Source organism: Vespula vulgaris, chromosome 8 (assembly GCF_905475345.1).
Source record: "Vespula vulgaris chromosome 8, iyVesVulg1.1, whole genome shotgun sequence".
NCBI classification, from domain to species: Eukaryota; Metazoa; Arthropoda; class Insecta; order Hymenoptera; family Vespidae; genus Vespula; species Vespula vulgaris.
The window spans coordinates 6,609,747-6,626,740 of record NC_066593.1 but is presented as its reverse complement, the minus strand read 5'-3'; the positions used below and the strand labels follow the sequence as shown (position 1 = coordinate 6,626,740).

The 16,994-nt window shown below is 31.3% G+C and overlaps 2 protein-coding genes and 1 long non-coding RNA gene across 5 annotated transcripts in view; 1 reads left to right on the top strand and 2 right to left on the bottom strand.

Annotated features, from left to right (window-relative positions):
- Window positions 1–930: 930 nt before the first annotated feature.
- Window positions 931–3,076, bottom strand: LOC127065756 (DNA primase small subunit). The gene is made up of 7 exons (XM_050998552.1): window positions 2,688–3,076; window positions 2,447–2,597; window positions 2,177–2,352; window positions 1,881–2,079; window positions 1,565–1,775; window positions 1,102–1,492; window positions 931–1,016 (listed from the first exon to the last, which is right to left on the bottom strand). The coding sequence occupies exons 1-7, from the start codon at window positions 2,782–2,784 to the stop codon at window positions 997–999; spliced, it is 1,245 nt and encodes a 414-aa protein (XP_050854509.1). The 5' UTR covers window positions 2,785–3,076; the 3' UTR covers window positions 931–996.
- Window positions 3,077–3,835: 759 nt separating this feature from the next.
- Window positions 3,836–16,994, top strand: part of LOC127065762 (uncharacterized) — a 56,732-nt gene continuing 43,573 nt past the window's right edge. For all 3 annotated transcript variants that reach the window (XR_007782185.1, XR_007782183.1, XR_007782184.1), the window contains exon 1: window positions 3,836–3,984. This is a non-coding gene — a long non-coding RNA (uncharacterized LOC127065762). The remainder of the gene's footprint in view (window positions 3,985–16,994) is intronic.
- LOC127065751 (cyclic AMP response element-binding protein A-like) lies at window positions 4,615–16,856 on the bottom strand. The gene is made up of 5 exons (XM_050998546.1): window positions 15,919–16,856; window positions 12,084–12,534; window positions 10,962–11,227; window positions 10,327–10,864; window positions 4,615–7,125 (listed from the first exon to the last, which is right to left on the bottom strand). Exons 1-5 carry the CDS (start codon window positions 16,045–16,047, stop codon window positions 6,698–6,700), a joined length of 1,812 nt encoding a protein of 603 aa, XP_050854503.1. The 5' UTR covers window positions 16,048–16,856; the 3' UTR covers window positions 4,615–6,697.

The window sequence follows — 16,994 nt, the reverse complement described above, 5'->3', positions numbered from 1 at the left end:
AATTATCAAAGTCATTTTTGACATTAGATGTAAAGCTTTTTTAATCATTCGAGAAAGCCATTTCCTTGTTTAAGTCTTCATCTTTAAAACGAGACCTTGTTTGTCAAAATCGATGAAAATTACGGATATCGAAATTATAGAAAGTCCAGATTCATTGCTAACGTAAATCAGTATAAAAGAAGGGATGAAAAACAGCCTTAAGAAATAAATAGCACATCGAACGAAAAACAATTATCCCGTTGAATAGAACGAGAAGGAATTTGGTGGCAATTGGGATAAATAGTCAGTCAAATATGGTCAGAAAGGTTTCGAAGACGATAGTGATGTACTTCATTACCTCTATTTAATCTTGGTCGATCTATCTCCTTAAAGGGTCTTTAAGCTTGCCGGCTTTACGATCTTACATTGGCGTAGTCGATTCAGAATTCAGAATCAAAGTTAAAGATTGCTTATAATTACATCATACGAGTAAATGTTATTATTGATGATAATAAATTTAAGAAATGATTGAAATAATGCCAATGTTTAAAATAAAATGTTTAGATTATTTTCAATAGAAAAGTTTATTTTAATCAACAATAATAGTTAGCAAAGTAGACTACGCTATTGACGATTCTATCCGAAGGTAAGCACCTCGAGCAATAAATCCGTCGAGCGGTTTCCTTTACTAGCAAATTCTTTTTATTCTTCGTCAATGCGCCACCGTCCTCGAGTGACTCCGATACGACAAATATATTTGCTTGTCAAATAAAGATTCTTCTCTAACAAAGACTCTTACGCGGAATTTGTTATACAAATGTGTTTAATAGATTTTGCAACTACTAGATATCGATTTCATTAGTCTGGATTCTAAATTTTTTTACGTATAAATGTTCTTGGATTTAATATATAGATCAGACGTTGAAATAAGTTTTCAATTAATACGATATATAAGTAATACAATCTATTTTATTAGTAAAATATTTATTATTACATCCAGAAATAACTCTGCAGTCTTTAAAATTCCATTTTTTCATCTGAAATAATTATAAAATAATATTTAATTGTTTTAAATTGAGGAGTTAGTAATCATTATTAGCTGAAAATTAATAATCGACGTACCATTTTCCTTAGCCTTTAAACCTTTTCGCGCTTCTTTAAGTCCCCATAAAAATTCGTGAAATATGTGAAATGATTTCTTTAAACTTGTCTTTTTATAATCTTTTATCTTTGTTGTATCTAAATTATTAATTTCTTCCGTCTTCTCCTTCGCATCGAACTCATTAATTTCGTCGATTAATGTCATTATCGTTGGAACCTTATCCGGTTGAAACTTTTCTACAGTCTTCACCGTAAATGGTACGCAAACTTTGCCCGTTTTTGGATGTATGCAGAAAGGAGATTTTAAAAGATGATTCATTCCTTTTGTGACATTTATATCTAAGCGCGGATAGGCATATTGCAACATCACTTCTTCTCTAAGATGACGGTATAAATACCATTTCGATCCCCTCTAAATTAGTTAAGATGATTAAGATAAAGTCCTTAATGTGAATCTTGCTCAAATTCACATTTTTTTTTATACCTTTACTCTTTTGTCTTTGACAAATTCACAGAATGTCTTCCATCGAGTTGTACTGCAGGAACATTGGCCAAATAAATTCTTCAATTCTTGTTGATCTTCTTCATCAGGTAGTATCGCTAGAAACTTTTCCATTCTTTCATTTGTTCCTAATATATCTTGCTCTTCAATGCACATAGGAATGAAGTCTGCTTCAATTATATCCAATGCACGTCTGCATAAGAAAATATATTACACAAATATAGTGGTATTATATATATAATATTAATTTAATAAATATATATATTTAACATCACATTAAAGTTAAATAATATTTTACCTAATAGATTTATGTATAGCATCAGTGGTTAAATTGACTTTCTTTTTCATGTACTCTCCTCCTCCAATAATTTGTAAATACTCTGCAACTCCAGCACGTTGAACATCTTCTAAAAAGCGTGCTTCCAGATCACAAACCCAACAATGTATACCTCTTCTACCAGAAAATACCCAAAGAATATGTTTGAATCCAAAATCAGCTAAACATATTATTATTTTTCTTAATATTAGCAGATTATTTTTAACAGGAAAAAAAAAAATATTTTCTAACATCTACTATAATATATGTATAATTACCTCTCAATGCGGAATCCAATATTTTACATGCAAGTATCATAAATTTCCAACATTTGTTACAAATATCTGTACCTTCGCAACATGTTCTTACTTCATCATAATCTGTCATATCAATATCAAAAACAAGTTCTCTTTCTACGGGGAAAAATCGTGGCCTTTTCCTTTGTTCTTTCGGCCTACCAATTATATAATTGATACAATAAATAAAATGTATTATTTAATAAAATATTAAATAGCGTAATAGTACAGATATTATAAGATCATTCTTACGGAACATTGTACACAGCACCAATGTCAATTTTAAATGGAAGAAGTCTCTTGATGTCTGCTTCTAAATCTTTGAGAGTTCTAAATGATTGGAATCGAAGATAAATATCATCTTGAAGAGTGAAAGAGAATTCTCTTCTAGTGAAGTTATTTGCTAAAATTAATACAAATAAAATATAAAAATTAAGATTTTCTTTGTTACATTCTAATTTTAGGAAAAGTATGTTGAGTTGAAGAAACTTACTACTTCCATAACTGAGCCAGTCATAATAATCATTAAAAGGAAACAACCTAGCATAATAAATTGGTAATAGATCATTAAGATTTCCTATATCTCCCATTTGGAACGTATATAATAAAACTTTTAATAAAAAATCATTTAAGAGAACTTTGCCTTTAGTGTTTTTATATACACAGCATTTAAATTACATGTCACTAGTAAAATTCACATTAACAAAGATTTGGCGGGAAGTAAGCACAGATTAATTGTAAAGTACCAAATATAACCACGTGTTGAATGGATGTGCTAGTGTCGCAACAATTTGTGCTCTCCAATAGTCGGCTTCTTATTGGTTGTTTCTCGAAAGCGCACTCTAGGCATGCCATGACAAACTAACAAGGATTTCGTCACATCCTATGTAAATGCGAAATGTCGTAACTTGTAACTTCTACGATTATACAATTAATAAATTTAAAGACAGTGATAATTAAACAAATGATTAAAATATCTAAAAACATTTTGTGATAATTAAACAAATAATTAAAACATCTAAAAACATTCTGTGATAATTAAACAAACAATTTAAACGATAATTCATTTCATTTAACAATACGATATAATTTAAAACGAAATGTGACGCGTAATGCTACTCAATAGGTGAATTCTAATATTTACCTGCCTGATTTTTTACGAATTTATTTCGCCAAGTATAGTTTACTCTTTCGAATTATACTCATTGATAACACGGTGACAATAAAAAAAAAAAAGAAAACGACGTTTTGATATTTAGTATATCTTAGTATAATCTTTATAGTTTTGTGACGATTTAATTCGTTTTGTGCGTGAAGAAAACATTTCTCAATGACGAGTTTATTCGTCATCTCCGGTTAGAAAGGTTAAATAACATTAAGTTTGATTTAATCGTACATTTAGCTGTTATAAACACAGGTTTCTTCCTTACAACGTTCAATGATAACGTGTTATGACCTACCACGTAAACAACAACAGTAAAAGCAATTCTCTTTGTCAGTTTATTACGGTTCTTCGACGTGTTAATATCGTTCCTTCTATTCGTGATTAATTTATAAATTACATTTATATTTTCGAACTTCGCGATTCAAGTAAACGGGACTATAATATAATCAGTGAAGTATAAAGTGTCTACGTGGAATATTTTATCTAAAAATGTTTTACGATATATTTTTGAAATAGTGTGACGTCGCTGGCAAGCATATTGGAATAATCATATTTTATTTATTTACGCAAGCGAAGAAGTATCGACCTTAGTAATGTTTTACGAAGAACATACGAGGAATTACAGGTATGTATTACGATCGAATTTTATTTCATATTCAATTTAATGCGATGCGAAATGTTTCCTTCAGTTTCGTATATTAAATCGTAATAGCTCGAAATATAAAAGATATATTACGCTGTTAGATAAATAATATAGTAAGCGAATGCCCAAGGACGCCGTAACTTTGAATATTTTTTCTCGAAAAGGTCCACCACTAAGCAGGATATTCGAGAAATGGGAAAAATATTCGCAAGGTGGTTACGTTCAAGTTTTTATTCTTTTTTTTTTTGTTTTTCTTTTTGTTTTGCTTTTCTCCTTTTATAATATCGCTACACGCATATTTATTCAATTTTTAATAGTGTAGTACCTTCATCCCATTGACCTTACGTGCAAAAATAGAACGATTACTCTATTTTTGAACAAACATTATTAATTAGGAATGTATGTGTGAACTTATCTAAATTAAATCGAAATTATCCTTAACGACGCGTCGCGAAAGCGATCAAACGAATCTAATTAATTTTTTACGTAAGGACGAGAGACGTCGATATACATATTTCTTGCTTATTTTCTTCTTGTGTGTCTTCCACAAGCCACGTCCCACGTTGTAAAGAAAAGAAATGTAAGTACGAACTATTACACGATGATAAAATATACTTTTTCGATATATTTATTTACAATTTCGTGCATATATCTATGTATGTAGTGATGATATATCATATGTGAACGCGCGCGTCGCGAGCCGTATACAAAGTAATAAAAATTATAATCAAATTTTAATAACGCAAAATAAAAATCAGGCGAGGAATACTTTGAATTCATTTTCTTTCTTATCTTGAAGTAAAGAATGTCGGCATGCGATTTACACAATACAGTCTTAGCATTTGGTGCAAAATACACGCTTAACTTTTTACTCTTATATATTGAAATCTTTTTCTTTTTTCTTTTTTGTTATTATTGAAAACTTAACTAACTTAACGGGTACCGTTTTTCTTTCTAGAATTTCTTAACTGTTCAAGAAACGATTTTCTATCTTCTCTACTTCCTATCTTTCTATTCTTTCCTTCGTTTTTATCTTCTTACAACAACAAAGACAAAGCATGCATTGTAAGACTATCCCATGATGCGTTATTTCCATAAGGATATAACCTTTGTCTTTTTTTTTTATCGACGGATCATGGGTATTCTACCGTACATCGTTATAAATATTTTTCTTTTGCATAATAACGTGCCTAAAATTACACATTGTATTTTCGTAAAAAGTAATTTTTAAAGCTGTAATATAATATAATATAATATAATATAATATAATATAATATAACATAATATAATATAATATAATATAATATAATATAATATAATATAATAAAAAAGAAATAATAATATAATGGTAAATATTTTCATATATATATGTATATGTATATATATATATATATATATATATATATATATCTTTGTCATTCATATACTCTACAATTGCAAATATTTACAAAAATCGTATTACTGCCTATGACAACAATATTACTCGTTACAAGATTCCGATTGACTTTAAGCCATCCATACAATGTTTCATGAATACAAGCTTTCTATAAATTATCTAAAATGGTTAATTAAGAGAAACATCTTGTTTGAATAAGAATTTCGAATCTTCGATGATTCGACAGAAAAGACAACTTGATTCTTGCCTTTAACGAATGATTATTTATTTCTTAATGTATTATAGATAAAAAAGAGTACTCTATTAATAACATGATCTACATGGTCATTCGAATGTATATATGAACAGTTAAGATATTTATTGGTGTTCAGTTCGAGCGCACAAATCACATGAATTGATATCCATGTTACTGCAATACTTCTAAATATTTTTAATTTGTGTGCTTGCGCGTATGTGTGTGCATATATGTATATGTGTGTATGCAATTTCTGATTATTAACATATGTAACGAAACTGATTGGGTTATTATTGAATATTGATTATCGTTCTCAATTCCTCGAACTGAACATATAAATAGATATTTTTCTTGAGATATAACTAACACGTAAAAGAAAATGATGGTACTCGAATCATCGATTTTAAAGATAACGAAAGAATCTATACTCCTTACGAACAAAAGTTTGCTGCTTTTCCTAATGATATCTGTTCTAAATATAATTGCCTCATAAGACATATTTTATCACTAACAATGAAATTCAAGTTTTACTCGATAAGTGTCTTATCAGTAAATGAAGAATACCAAAGCCTCCATTAACATGTAAAGAATTAATAATACATGATATTTTTTCTCTCTTTCCGTACAATGACGATATAATCTTATTGTTAACAGTTCCACCGATAGTTAACATATTTTTTATTTTCTATATATGATTATTAAAACTAACGCTGATCGGACGATTCTATAATAATATTCCATGATCGACCCTCTCGTATAATAAACATTTATTTAAAGTAAAACGAATAATGTGTATTATTAGAGGAATATATTAAATTCTTAATGTTTCGTTTCAATTTGTTTCGCTATTAATCTTTTAACCTTGTCGCTAAGTATATCGATGTATGTTTCTTAGAAATCCGAAAGTTACGACGAAAACCATTGAGATATATGCGTACTTTCGCGACCTTTCGATATCATTTAAACAATATTTATTCTTTCTTGTTGTTGTTATCTCTAGAAAGGAAGGAAAAGAAAGAAAGAAAGAAAAAAAAAGAAAGAAAGAAGGATAGAAAGATGGTACCTCACTGTTCATGAGGTACCTTTACGAGGACGGTTCTGGTGCCTTCTGAATCCGATATATTGATCTTTAGTTCATTGGTCAAAGCTTCAAGCTTATCGACCACTTTAGGTTCCGTTTTCCCGCCTGGATTAGGTGGTGGCCAAACGTCGTCCAATGGTGGCTCAATATATTTTCGATTGCTCGGTTTCATAAACGGCATTTCTTGGCCCCCAAGTATACCACCTAACGTACCACCAACTTGATCGGAAGAAGCAGCGAATTTCTGATTGTTCACTTCGTTCTCAATGCGAGGACGTTTGTAAGGAGGCATCTGAACCGGACTGTAATCGTGATCCAAAAGACCTTCGACCTCCTGCAACAATTCCTCGCCATATTGTTGCAGCTCTTCGTCCTTTAATTGTTTCGTATAAAGGAGTGTTCTCGAGCGACCTAAAAATAAACTCTCATTAGCGATAGTATATTTTTCAGATTGGTTTTTTCTTTCTTCTCTTTCTTTTTTTCTTTTTTTTTTAATCGATTTGTATCCTAAAAATCAACAACATTTTTTCTATATAATTTTCTATAAAAATGTAAAAGTAGATGAAGGTTGATACGAATGTGAACGTAACAGCGAAGCCCTATGATACTTGTTTAGGTCATTGGAGTAAGTCAAGGAAACTGGGGAATAAGAGAGATAATAGTGAAACTTTCTAATACGATCGAAAAAATGTTAGGTACGAATGAATTGTTTTTTGTTATCGTTGTTATCATTATCATTTTTTGTTATCAAAAACTATTCGGTAAATAATGATTTTTTTTTCTTTTTTTATTTTGTTATCATCCTTCGACGCTTTTAACGTTATCGAAAAGAAATATTTCTCCAATCGATATCATTAGTAATTCTTTTTAAGTAGACGAATAAGCACTATACAATGCATTTCGTAACCTCCGTTTGAAGAATGATTGCGAAGCCGTGCGCGTATGTGGTTCCTAAAGTTCTCGCTTTGAAATTCCAAGAAGGGGTCATTGACATAACAGTGATGATGCGTGACCGGAAAAATCCGAGCGATCGACAAATTCAATTGACCGTTTAATTGAGAATTGTTTAGTATTTCTTTTTTTTTTATAATGTTCTATTGCTTTCAATTTATAAAACTTTTAAATGTTCTCAACCGATCTTAGAATATCATTTGAATTAGTAAAAAGATTATTTATTATAATACGGTCTAAATCGTTTCATCTCTGAATTATCGATAGTCTAGATCTCTCGTCGAAAAGATCTTCGATTGTAGAATCGAACGGTGCTTTCTTATCGTCATTTAGAAAGTTGTAGATCAACTCGTCGACAATCTCACAGCGTACTCCGGTTTCACCGCTCTCTTCTTAACTTTGATCTTTCTTTCTTTGATCCCTTTACTTCATATATCTTTCTCTTTTTCTTTTCTTTTTCATTTTTAACCTAAAGAGATTTTACACTTTGAAAAGATATTTCATTCATCTGTCTCTCTCTTTCTCCATTCACTTCGTTTTATATATATATAATTTTGAAATATTAAAATTATATTCTTATCGAAAATTGTCATGAACTCGAGATAATTCATTGGTACACTTTATTGCGCATTTTCTCTAAATGTTATTCCGTCTAATGTAAATAAATGAAGAAACACGTGAAACGATATCGTTTCATTCGATTTATTTCTTCGACAACTTGGTCGTATATAGCAACGAGAAGGTAGTTTAATTATCTTTATCTAATCTCACGTATAACGATGCCTATGATACAATAGTATATTATTTACTTTAAAAGAAGCAATATATTTTAGAAGTTTCTAATTTTTAAGAAATATGCGTACAAAAAAGAATGATATTACAAAACTGTTAATACGAACATCCCATGAAATTATATGTATTTAAATTTCTGAGTAAGTAAGTTTTACTTTATCGTATTGCTTTGCTAACAAAAACATGCAAGCGATGTCTATTTATCGAGACTTCACCATTTACATTTGAAGTTGGGAAAAAAGTTATTATAATCGATTACTATGAGAATGACGAATAAATTATTTTCTAATAACAAGTAGTTTATAAATGAAACGAGAAAATCGTTAAAATTTACAATTATAAGTAGCGGAACATTTCATAATAGTATCGATGAAAAATATATTTTAGTTACGTTAATGTACGAATGTTGATAAAAAGTTGATGATAACAAGAAATTTTTATTCTCTTTATTCAAGTGATTTTATTTTTTTTTATCAGCTACAAAAACGCGGAACATATATTTCAATTAAATTTATTTTCAAAGTGTAAGAATAAAGAGAACTCTTTAGCATTTGAATGTTTGAACAGTCATCAGGAAAACAGAAGTATGATGCAGACATACACACATATGTAGTGTCAAAGTACACTTTTACGTACCGTTGAATTATCTAAGGTTACCTAATCGTTCTTCGAGATACGAAGAATATATTGCTACTCATTTAAACAATATACATGAGCATTTTGTAACCTTATTTTTACATTTTTTTCGACATAATATATACAATTATATTCATTTGTGTGTATATATATATATATATATATGTATGTATGTATGTATGTATGTATGTATGCATATATGTAAATTCTATTATATATATTTACATTCAATATGAATCATAAATTGTAGGCAAAAATGTAATTAAACATGATCAGATTAATTTTAATCTAACTATAAACGAAAATTTATATAACCGCTACTTGTAAATATTGTCCCGACGAAATTATATACTATAGATTTGTATAAATATATACTAATCGAGTGACTGGTTTGATCCAATACTAAAATACAAAGAGACGATCATAATCCTTTCTAAGAATAGATAAGAGAATAGGGAAAACGAGAAATTGAGTTTGTCGACAGACGGAACGTGAACGGAAACGAAAAAGTTAGGGAAACAGTACCTTTCACAATTTTATGGGAGTTCAACGTACCAAGCAGTAGCTGTTAGGGCATTGTCAAACAGATTTAACTTGCGCATAATACGTGTGTGCGTGTGTGTGTGACAGTTGTAACGGTTCTTAAAGATTTGTTATACCTTACGATTGGCGTACAAGGATTGGACGAAAGAATCAGTGTAGAATGTGCTCGAACTTCTCTGAGGCATGACCGCGTTTAAGAACAAGAATAACTACCCACGTGTGGCCCCAACGACAATAGAACGAGAATTTTATATATTGCCATAAATTTATCAAGAATTTAGAGCGGAATAGTACGTTTATTTTCTTTGTAATATACCATTCGCAAAAGAAAACAATTTACGGTAAAAGTATAATAGAAGATTTAGTATAATTTGAACAAACTTACTTCCTAATATGGAAATGATATCACTATCAAAAAGTAACTAATGTTTGTCGATATCAAATTTTTCTTTGGTTGATATATTTCAGAAAAATCTATCCTATCTAATATTTTGAAGATGAGATGTGAAAGTAATATCATGCAAAGTATATAGAAGATTCATTCGTTCTAAAATTCGTTGATTCACACGGCGAAATAGAAAGCTCTGAGTCACATTAAAGAACGAAATGCAAGAAGGAAAGTCTAGATAGTAAAATATAATATGTAACGTATGTAATTGTGTTAGAATTCGTAGTAGTACAATGACTCACCTGCAAGAGGAGGCATCTTTTCAGGTTGTTCCTGTTCCTTCGTGAGTTCATTGTTGGAATTTGAGTGTGGTCGAAGATTTGGAACAGCTACGAGAGCCAGCGAAAGTAATAGGACCATTAGACAAGTCGCTGGTTGAGCGCTCTTGTTGCTTTTCTGTATTAATGCTTGGAGTCTCTTAAGTTGACCGGCTAGACTCTGATTTTGCGACTGGAGTGCTTTTATACGTTTGAGCAACGTCATGTTTTCTTCCGTGCACTGTTTCACACGATCCTCCAGTCCATCCACGTATTCCTTTTTTCTTTTACGCGAATCCTGAGCAGATATCTTGTTGCGAATCTTACGTCTGATCCTTTTCAGCTCGCGTTCCTCGTGTTTCGTGAGCGGATAATGAGTCGGTAACGTTATTCCTTCCTTTTGTAAAAGACGTTTTTCTTCAGCATTTAATTTTAATCTTGGATAAGGTGAATCTGTTTCCGAAATTTCGTCACTCGAATTACAACCTTTCTCGCTGCTGGAATCTTCTTGCTTAATGGTCATCTGAAGAAAGAGAAATAGTTTTCAAGCGTTTTAAAAACTGTATTTTTATAGACAACGATATTCATAGGAATGACACGTCGGTTTTATTTTTTTTTACCTGGACAGGTTTGTTAATGATATTCGCTTGATTTATCTTGAAACCTTTGAGATTTCTGGCTTGCGATGCATTTATTATTTTTATCGTTCGTACTTCCTTCATGTCCTTTAAGCTAACGGGTAATAAAATTGATCTAGGGTTACCAGATCCCATTGGTGTAACACGAATTAGTTGCCTTATGTTTCTCTTTCCATTGCACGTCAGATTGCGAACATTCACCGTGTTTTCCTGAGGCGTCACATGCCCCTGTTGCTTAATTAGCGTTTCTGCAAAGTATAAATTTTTATCTCTTAACAATCTATTCTCTTATCTCTTTATCAAAGTTATTATTCTTTTAACATTTTTGAAAATATATTTTATCGACAAAAAAAGAACAAAAGAAATGTAAACTGAATTATTTATTTTAATGCGTCGATGTATCAGATTTTTTTTTCGTCATGCTATCTATAAACAAATAAGAATCCGACGAGTTAAAGAAATACAAAGAAGAAACGAAGAAGAAAAAACTTGCATGATTTGCGTCACGATAATTATGATGACATGTTAATAAAACGATGAAGGAAGCGAAGAAATCGTTTTAGTTTTTTAATAAAAAAGGATTTGTTTTCAAACCTCTGGTGATTCGAACTTCGTGGTTCTTTATAAAAACAAATTATAAAGCGAACAATTTATTTGATATATAATTTTCTATGATCAATATCCAAGAACTATAATTAATTTCCAATAAAAAATTCGCAAAAATGCAGCTGTTTAAATCAGTACAAAATGTTTATGCATCGAATGTATTATTAAAATTATAGAAATGTTATCTACGTGTCACGCTACGGACAAATGATTGACGAGACGTAATGTTTTTTACCAGTAAAATTATTTTTATTTGAAAGTAAGATAGTTTTATGTAGAAGTAGGAAAAATCAATATAAGACTGTCCCCATTTTGATGTATCCGATTTAGTATTTTGGGATGATAAGATATAACAGCTATCTTAAATTAAATCAATAATTTAAATTTTAGAATATCTTCAGTGCTTATCTTATATAATTTATTGTCCGATATAATTTATCATAGCAATTTTAAGATAGAATCGAATTGGATGATTGAATAAATAACAAATATTCTTACCTATATTAACCGTCGGTTGTTGATCCGTCGTTACGACAGGAGTAGAATCAGGAACGGTATTGTTAGGATTTACCACAGCTACGAGGGTTGGTTCGAACTCCACTTCTTCGTTAACATCCGTGACTGGTGATCCTATATTCGAGCTGACAACCGATCTTATAGGACTGTCGATGCTACCCATCGATTGATTTGGACTTCCTAGTGAATCGAAATCCATAAAATTCTGGGGACTGCTTAAATCTGAATTCGAGACTTCAGCTTGGTCTTCTTCGATCGGTAAAAGAGGGCTCAATTGTTGCTCGCACGATAGACTCAGAGCACTGGACAGTCCACTGTCCGATGAGGAAGATGGAATTGCCTCTAAATCGTTCTCGATCAGGTTGAATTGGTTATCTTCTAATTTGAAGATCGAATCCAAGAAATCATCCGGATTCGTTGGCCATTCTTCCGTCTAAAAAATGTTTATACATTGAACTATAGAAACGATAAAAAATTTCTTGAAATATATTTGTGATGTGACATCGATAACATGTTATATACGTGTTGCAACCAAGATTTCATCTGATATTGAAAATTCAATTGTAAATTTACAATCGTCTTTATCGAGTTATAATCTTGACGGTGAAAGAACGAACGGATTTATTCGCGAAAAATTGTACGACCTACTTCTTCGAAGCCAAGCTCTTTTGTGTGTGCATATATGGCCGGTCTCTCATGATTAAAGCAACGTCGAGCATCGGTAGAATTATCTTTCGAATGTTACTCGTGGCATTTAACATGCGTATATACAAGCGATGTTTAATGTCGTGTTTTAAAATACTTTAACGGCTTTACTCGGCTAGTAAGCATTATTCTAATAAAATTTTATGCCTTTGAATAATTAATATTCCTTTGTTTTTCAAGAATTTTTATCAAATTTTAAAACCTCATAGTTTCCATCAGTTATTTTAAACGAAGTAAACTTTTTTTTATAAACCAAGAAGATATCTAAAAATAAATCTAAGCTAAAATGTTCTTGACTTTGGAACTAATATATATATATATATATATATATATATATATATATATATATATGTACTTTTGCATTGAGATTGCGGTCATAAATCAAGCAAAAATATAACACTCTTTCTACGCGTCAATAACGAAAAAAACAAAATATATAAATTGCCTCGAAAGTTGTCTTTGTAATCATTCTTTAAGTTTTTGTAAAATTCATCATTCCGCAATGTCATGATTCTTTTTTTACACTCGAAAAGCATTTCGTTGAGTAGTCAAAGAAAAAAAAGTAAATAAATCGCATATTATTTTGTCTCTGTTTTTTTTCGGATAATTTTTCTCTTCTTTATAAGATGTTCGATTTGACGATGATGTCACAAGTTTACGATGAAGCTTATCTTCGTCGAAAAAAGGAAAAAAAAAAAAGGAAAAACATTTCGAATCCCTTGAGATTACTTATTTGTCTATGATAATATACATTATTAAATTAGAGGCCTTTGTTTTCACAGAATGCATCGTTTTATTTTTATCACCGGTTGGCATAACTTCAATTCGGGGAAGCATGTTTCTCGCTATTGGCAAGAAACTCGTCCCAGATTGGAGTAAATTGTACATCTCATTCTATCTCTCTCTCTCTTTCTATCTATCTTAGTCTGTTTCACTTATATCATTATCAATTCATCTTAATTGAGATTGTAACGCGTCTACAGGGAAAACACATTTCGTTTCTCGGATTCTTATTCTTATAAGAATATAATTCTTCTCATAAACTAAAAAAGTCAATGTTACGAATTTCTTCGTATATTGAAAATTAGTTTCATGCAATTTTATTGTAATCAGAGTCGTGACATCCGTAGAATGAACGTATCAACGTAAATAATAATTTACAAATTTACAAGCGATTTAGAACGAAGAAGATTGAGTTCTAGTTACAAAGTTAGAGTAGTGTATCGAATGAGCTTAAATTGCAATGATTAACGTGCGTTAATCCTTAATTGGATTCTTTAGGTGAGTCCATAAGAGAATATTTATACCAGCACAAGAAGTCCCGTAACTTAACGGTATTCTACGTTCGAAGGTTATTTGCCGTAACGAGTAGAGTTTGAATCATTTTAAACTAAGAAGAGACTTTAACGTTTTATTATAAGTATAGTATAAAATAATGAAAAAAATTAGAAAGCGATATTAGACGATGCAACGGAGCATCGAAAGTTCATTCATCCTTCTAAGCACTGAGTTAGATTAGACTATATATTTTCGTAGAAAGATAATGGGAGAAAGTGTTAATTTATTTAATAATTAAAACCATTGCTCTTACGACGAAAATGCATATCTTTAATGAAAGGAAAGATAAAGTTTCTCGCTAAAATGATTTGAAGAAGAATTCAATATGGCGACTTATATATGTGTATATATGTGTGTATATATATATATATATATATGATACCGGCACGTGTACATGACCATTCCATATGGCTGCTAAAAATTCATAACGGTTACATAATTTATACAGTATTCCTTCCAGGAAGTATCACCAGAATGTTTGTTATTTACTTAATTATCATTTCTAATCTTAACAGGATCTAAAAAAATTCATTTTTATTTTTATGTTCGTTCCAACGTATAATACAATACAAATCGATCGAATTATGCATTTAAGAAATATTTCGAAAAAATCGTTTTTGTTAAGTATATCTATCTGTAATAATAAAGAAAGAAAAAAAAATAGGAAAAAAGAAGAAAAACTTAATGAAATTAAAATGTATAGACAAATATATTTTAAAGTAAATTCTATAAAGCAAAGTTCGTGTTCATCCTGTATTAGAATCTGTCGGTATCTACATTAAACTATAATCATTTGGATCATGACTCGGTTCCGTTCAATCTCGTGAGCAAGTGAACGATTCGAGAAAAACGTTAGCGTGCACGTGGGTACATATGCACCATATGTTAACATGTTACGACAGGGGAAAGACAAATAACGGGGAATTTCCCGCGAGGTTTAGACTTACGATAGAATTTCTCGTTGCTTTTTTCGTTCGATATGTCTTATTTTTTTCTTTTTGCTTCGATAGAAGAAGGAAATTCCGCGATAACATATGCTTACGCGTAAAAATTCGAAAACTCGTTTCAAATATGGTTTCGATTGACACTGGATATTCCTACTTTTGCAGGTTAATAAGAGAAGTAAAATATGTAAGCAAAAAGTAGTACGACATACGGTGAAATATGAACGGTCAATGATCCTCCCATGAGATCACTAGAAACTTGACCATAATATTATATTTTATTCCTTTCATAAAAGATAACAAGTATATAAGCCTAAGTTAAAAATTTATCCAAGCTCTCGTGCCTCCTGTATAAATTTTTAATCGAATCGATTGTATTTTTAATAGTTATACTTATAATTAATTATGCATAATCGATACTTTGAGCTAACGTTTTTATTATCTATTACGATCGATCGAAAGTCAAGGATATAACGGAGTGTCACAAAATTATTGAAACAAATTCTTATATGAAAAAAAAAAGAAAACAAAATGATTTTACATAGAAATCTAATGAATTATTCTTTATAAGATTAAAATATCTGTTCGATGAGATAAGAAGATCCGTTTTACGTGATAAGAAGGAAACAAATAATTAGTATTTCGTCAGTTTCACGAAAGAGGGTCACGAAAACTGGTTTTTCGTCCTAAGAGAATTGAAAGGAACAAAGATCGGTAGAACTTTACGACAGAAATATCGTAGATTATTATAGCTAAACTGAACATTTATTTGCAACAAAGTTATTCGTGTCATCGATAAAGCCGGCTGTGACCGTGCGTCGAAAACTCACCGTGATGGCGTCGTCAGTGTAATTGTGATCGACGAAAGGCTCATCCTTAACAACGTCTTTAAGGAAGGCGTCTTCGCGAGAAAATAGTAAATCCATGAAGTTTATATCCGAAGAAGTTGATGACGACATAATTGCACTTTTTTTCGGCAAGGAAAAAATGTGTCTTTTTTGTGCTCCTTTCCAAGATACTGTTACACACGAGACGCGCGCGCGCGCACGCGCACACACGCGACACGCAAAACACACACGCACGCACGCACGCACACGCACACACACAATACGTGTTATAGCAACGAAAGAAAAGAGATTTTCTTGTAATTAAAGTTCCTCCATGAAAGAAAGAATGTATCGAGGGGTGTCTTCTCTGTGGAAAGAACCGCGTGTTTTCACGCAATGTTACGAAGCGCTCGTATCACAGAAACGAACACGATAAAGTACGAAAGTAGACTAGTGAGCTCGGGTAGAAGAGTAGTAGAAGGGACGGAGACTCCTTGCTTGCTTGTCGGAATCGGATTTCACAGAGGGTCGAGTAAGAGGCAGAGAGAGGAAGAGAGAAAGAGATATTTTTACTCCCCACCACTTGCTGTGTTGTGAAAAAGAGAGAGAGAGAGAGAGAGAAAGAGAGAAGGAGAGAGGGACCTTTAGAATGGCTCGCTCCCTCTTTTTCTCTGTCTGTCTGTCTATCTATCTCCCTCTCTTTCTCTCTTTTGCTTTTCGTATTTATTCTCCTTTACTTTCCCACACGATTAAAACACTCCGTTCTTGTCTATTTTTTGGAGGCTCCTCCGATATCCTCACGATACGATCTAAAGGATTTCAAATCTATGCTTTTTTTCTCTTCTATATCAATATATTTATTTTCGTGCACACACTTTCTTCCTTCTTTTTTTTACAAATTTTATAGGTGAATCGATGAAACAAAAGTAATAGAAAACGAAGGCGTCGCTCGCGCTGCCAACGTGGCACTGAACGCGTCATACGGCGGCGCGACTACGAACGAGCATGTGATTGGTCCGCTCGAACTACGCGATAGATCGATTTTATTTGAGCACTCATGCAGGGACGGATATTTTGAA

Bases quoted from the DNA above. Each gene is read 5' to 3' on its own strand.
- LOC127065756 (XM_050998552.1), bottom strand. From the start codon at position 2,784: ATGGGAGATATAGGAAATCTTAATGATCTATTACCAATTTATTATGCT. The intron at 2,353-2,446 runs GTAAGAATGATC...TATAATTGGTAG, and splicing joins GGTGCTGTGTACAATGTTCC to GCCGAAAGAACAAAGGAAAA. The intron at 1,493-1,564 runs GTATAAAAAAAA...TAACTAATTTAG, and splicing joins TCAAAGACAAAAGAGTAAAG to AGGGGATCGAAATGGTATTT.
- LOC127065751 (XM_050998546.1), bottom strand. From the start codon at position 16,047: ATGTCGTCATCAACTTCTTCGGATATAAACTTCATGGATTTACTATTT. The intron at 11,228-12,083 runs GTAAGAATATTT...TATACTTTGCAG, and splicing joins ACAACCGACGGTTAATATAG to AAACGCTAATTAAGCAACAG. The intron at 7,126-10,326 runs GTGAGTCATTGT...GTTTATTTTTAG, and splicing joins AAAGATGCCTCCTCTTGCAG to GTCGCTCGAGAACACTCCTT.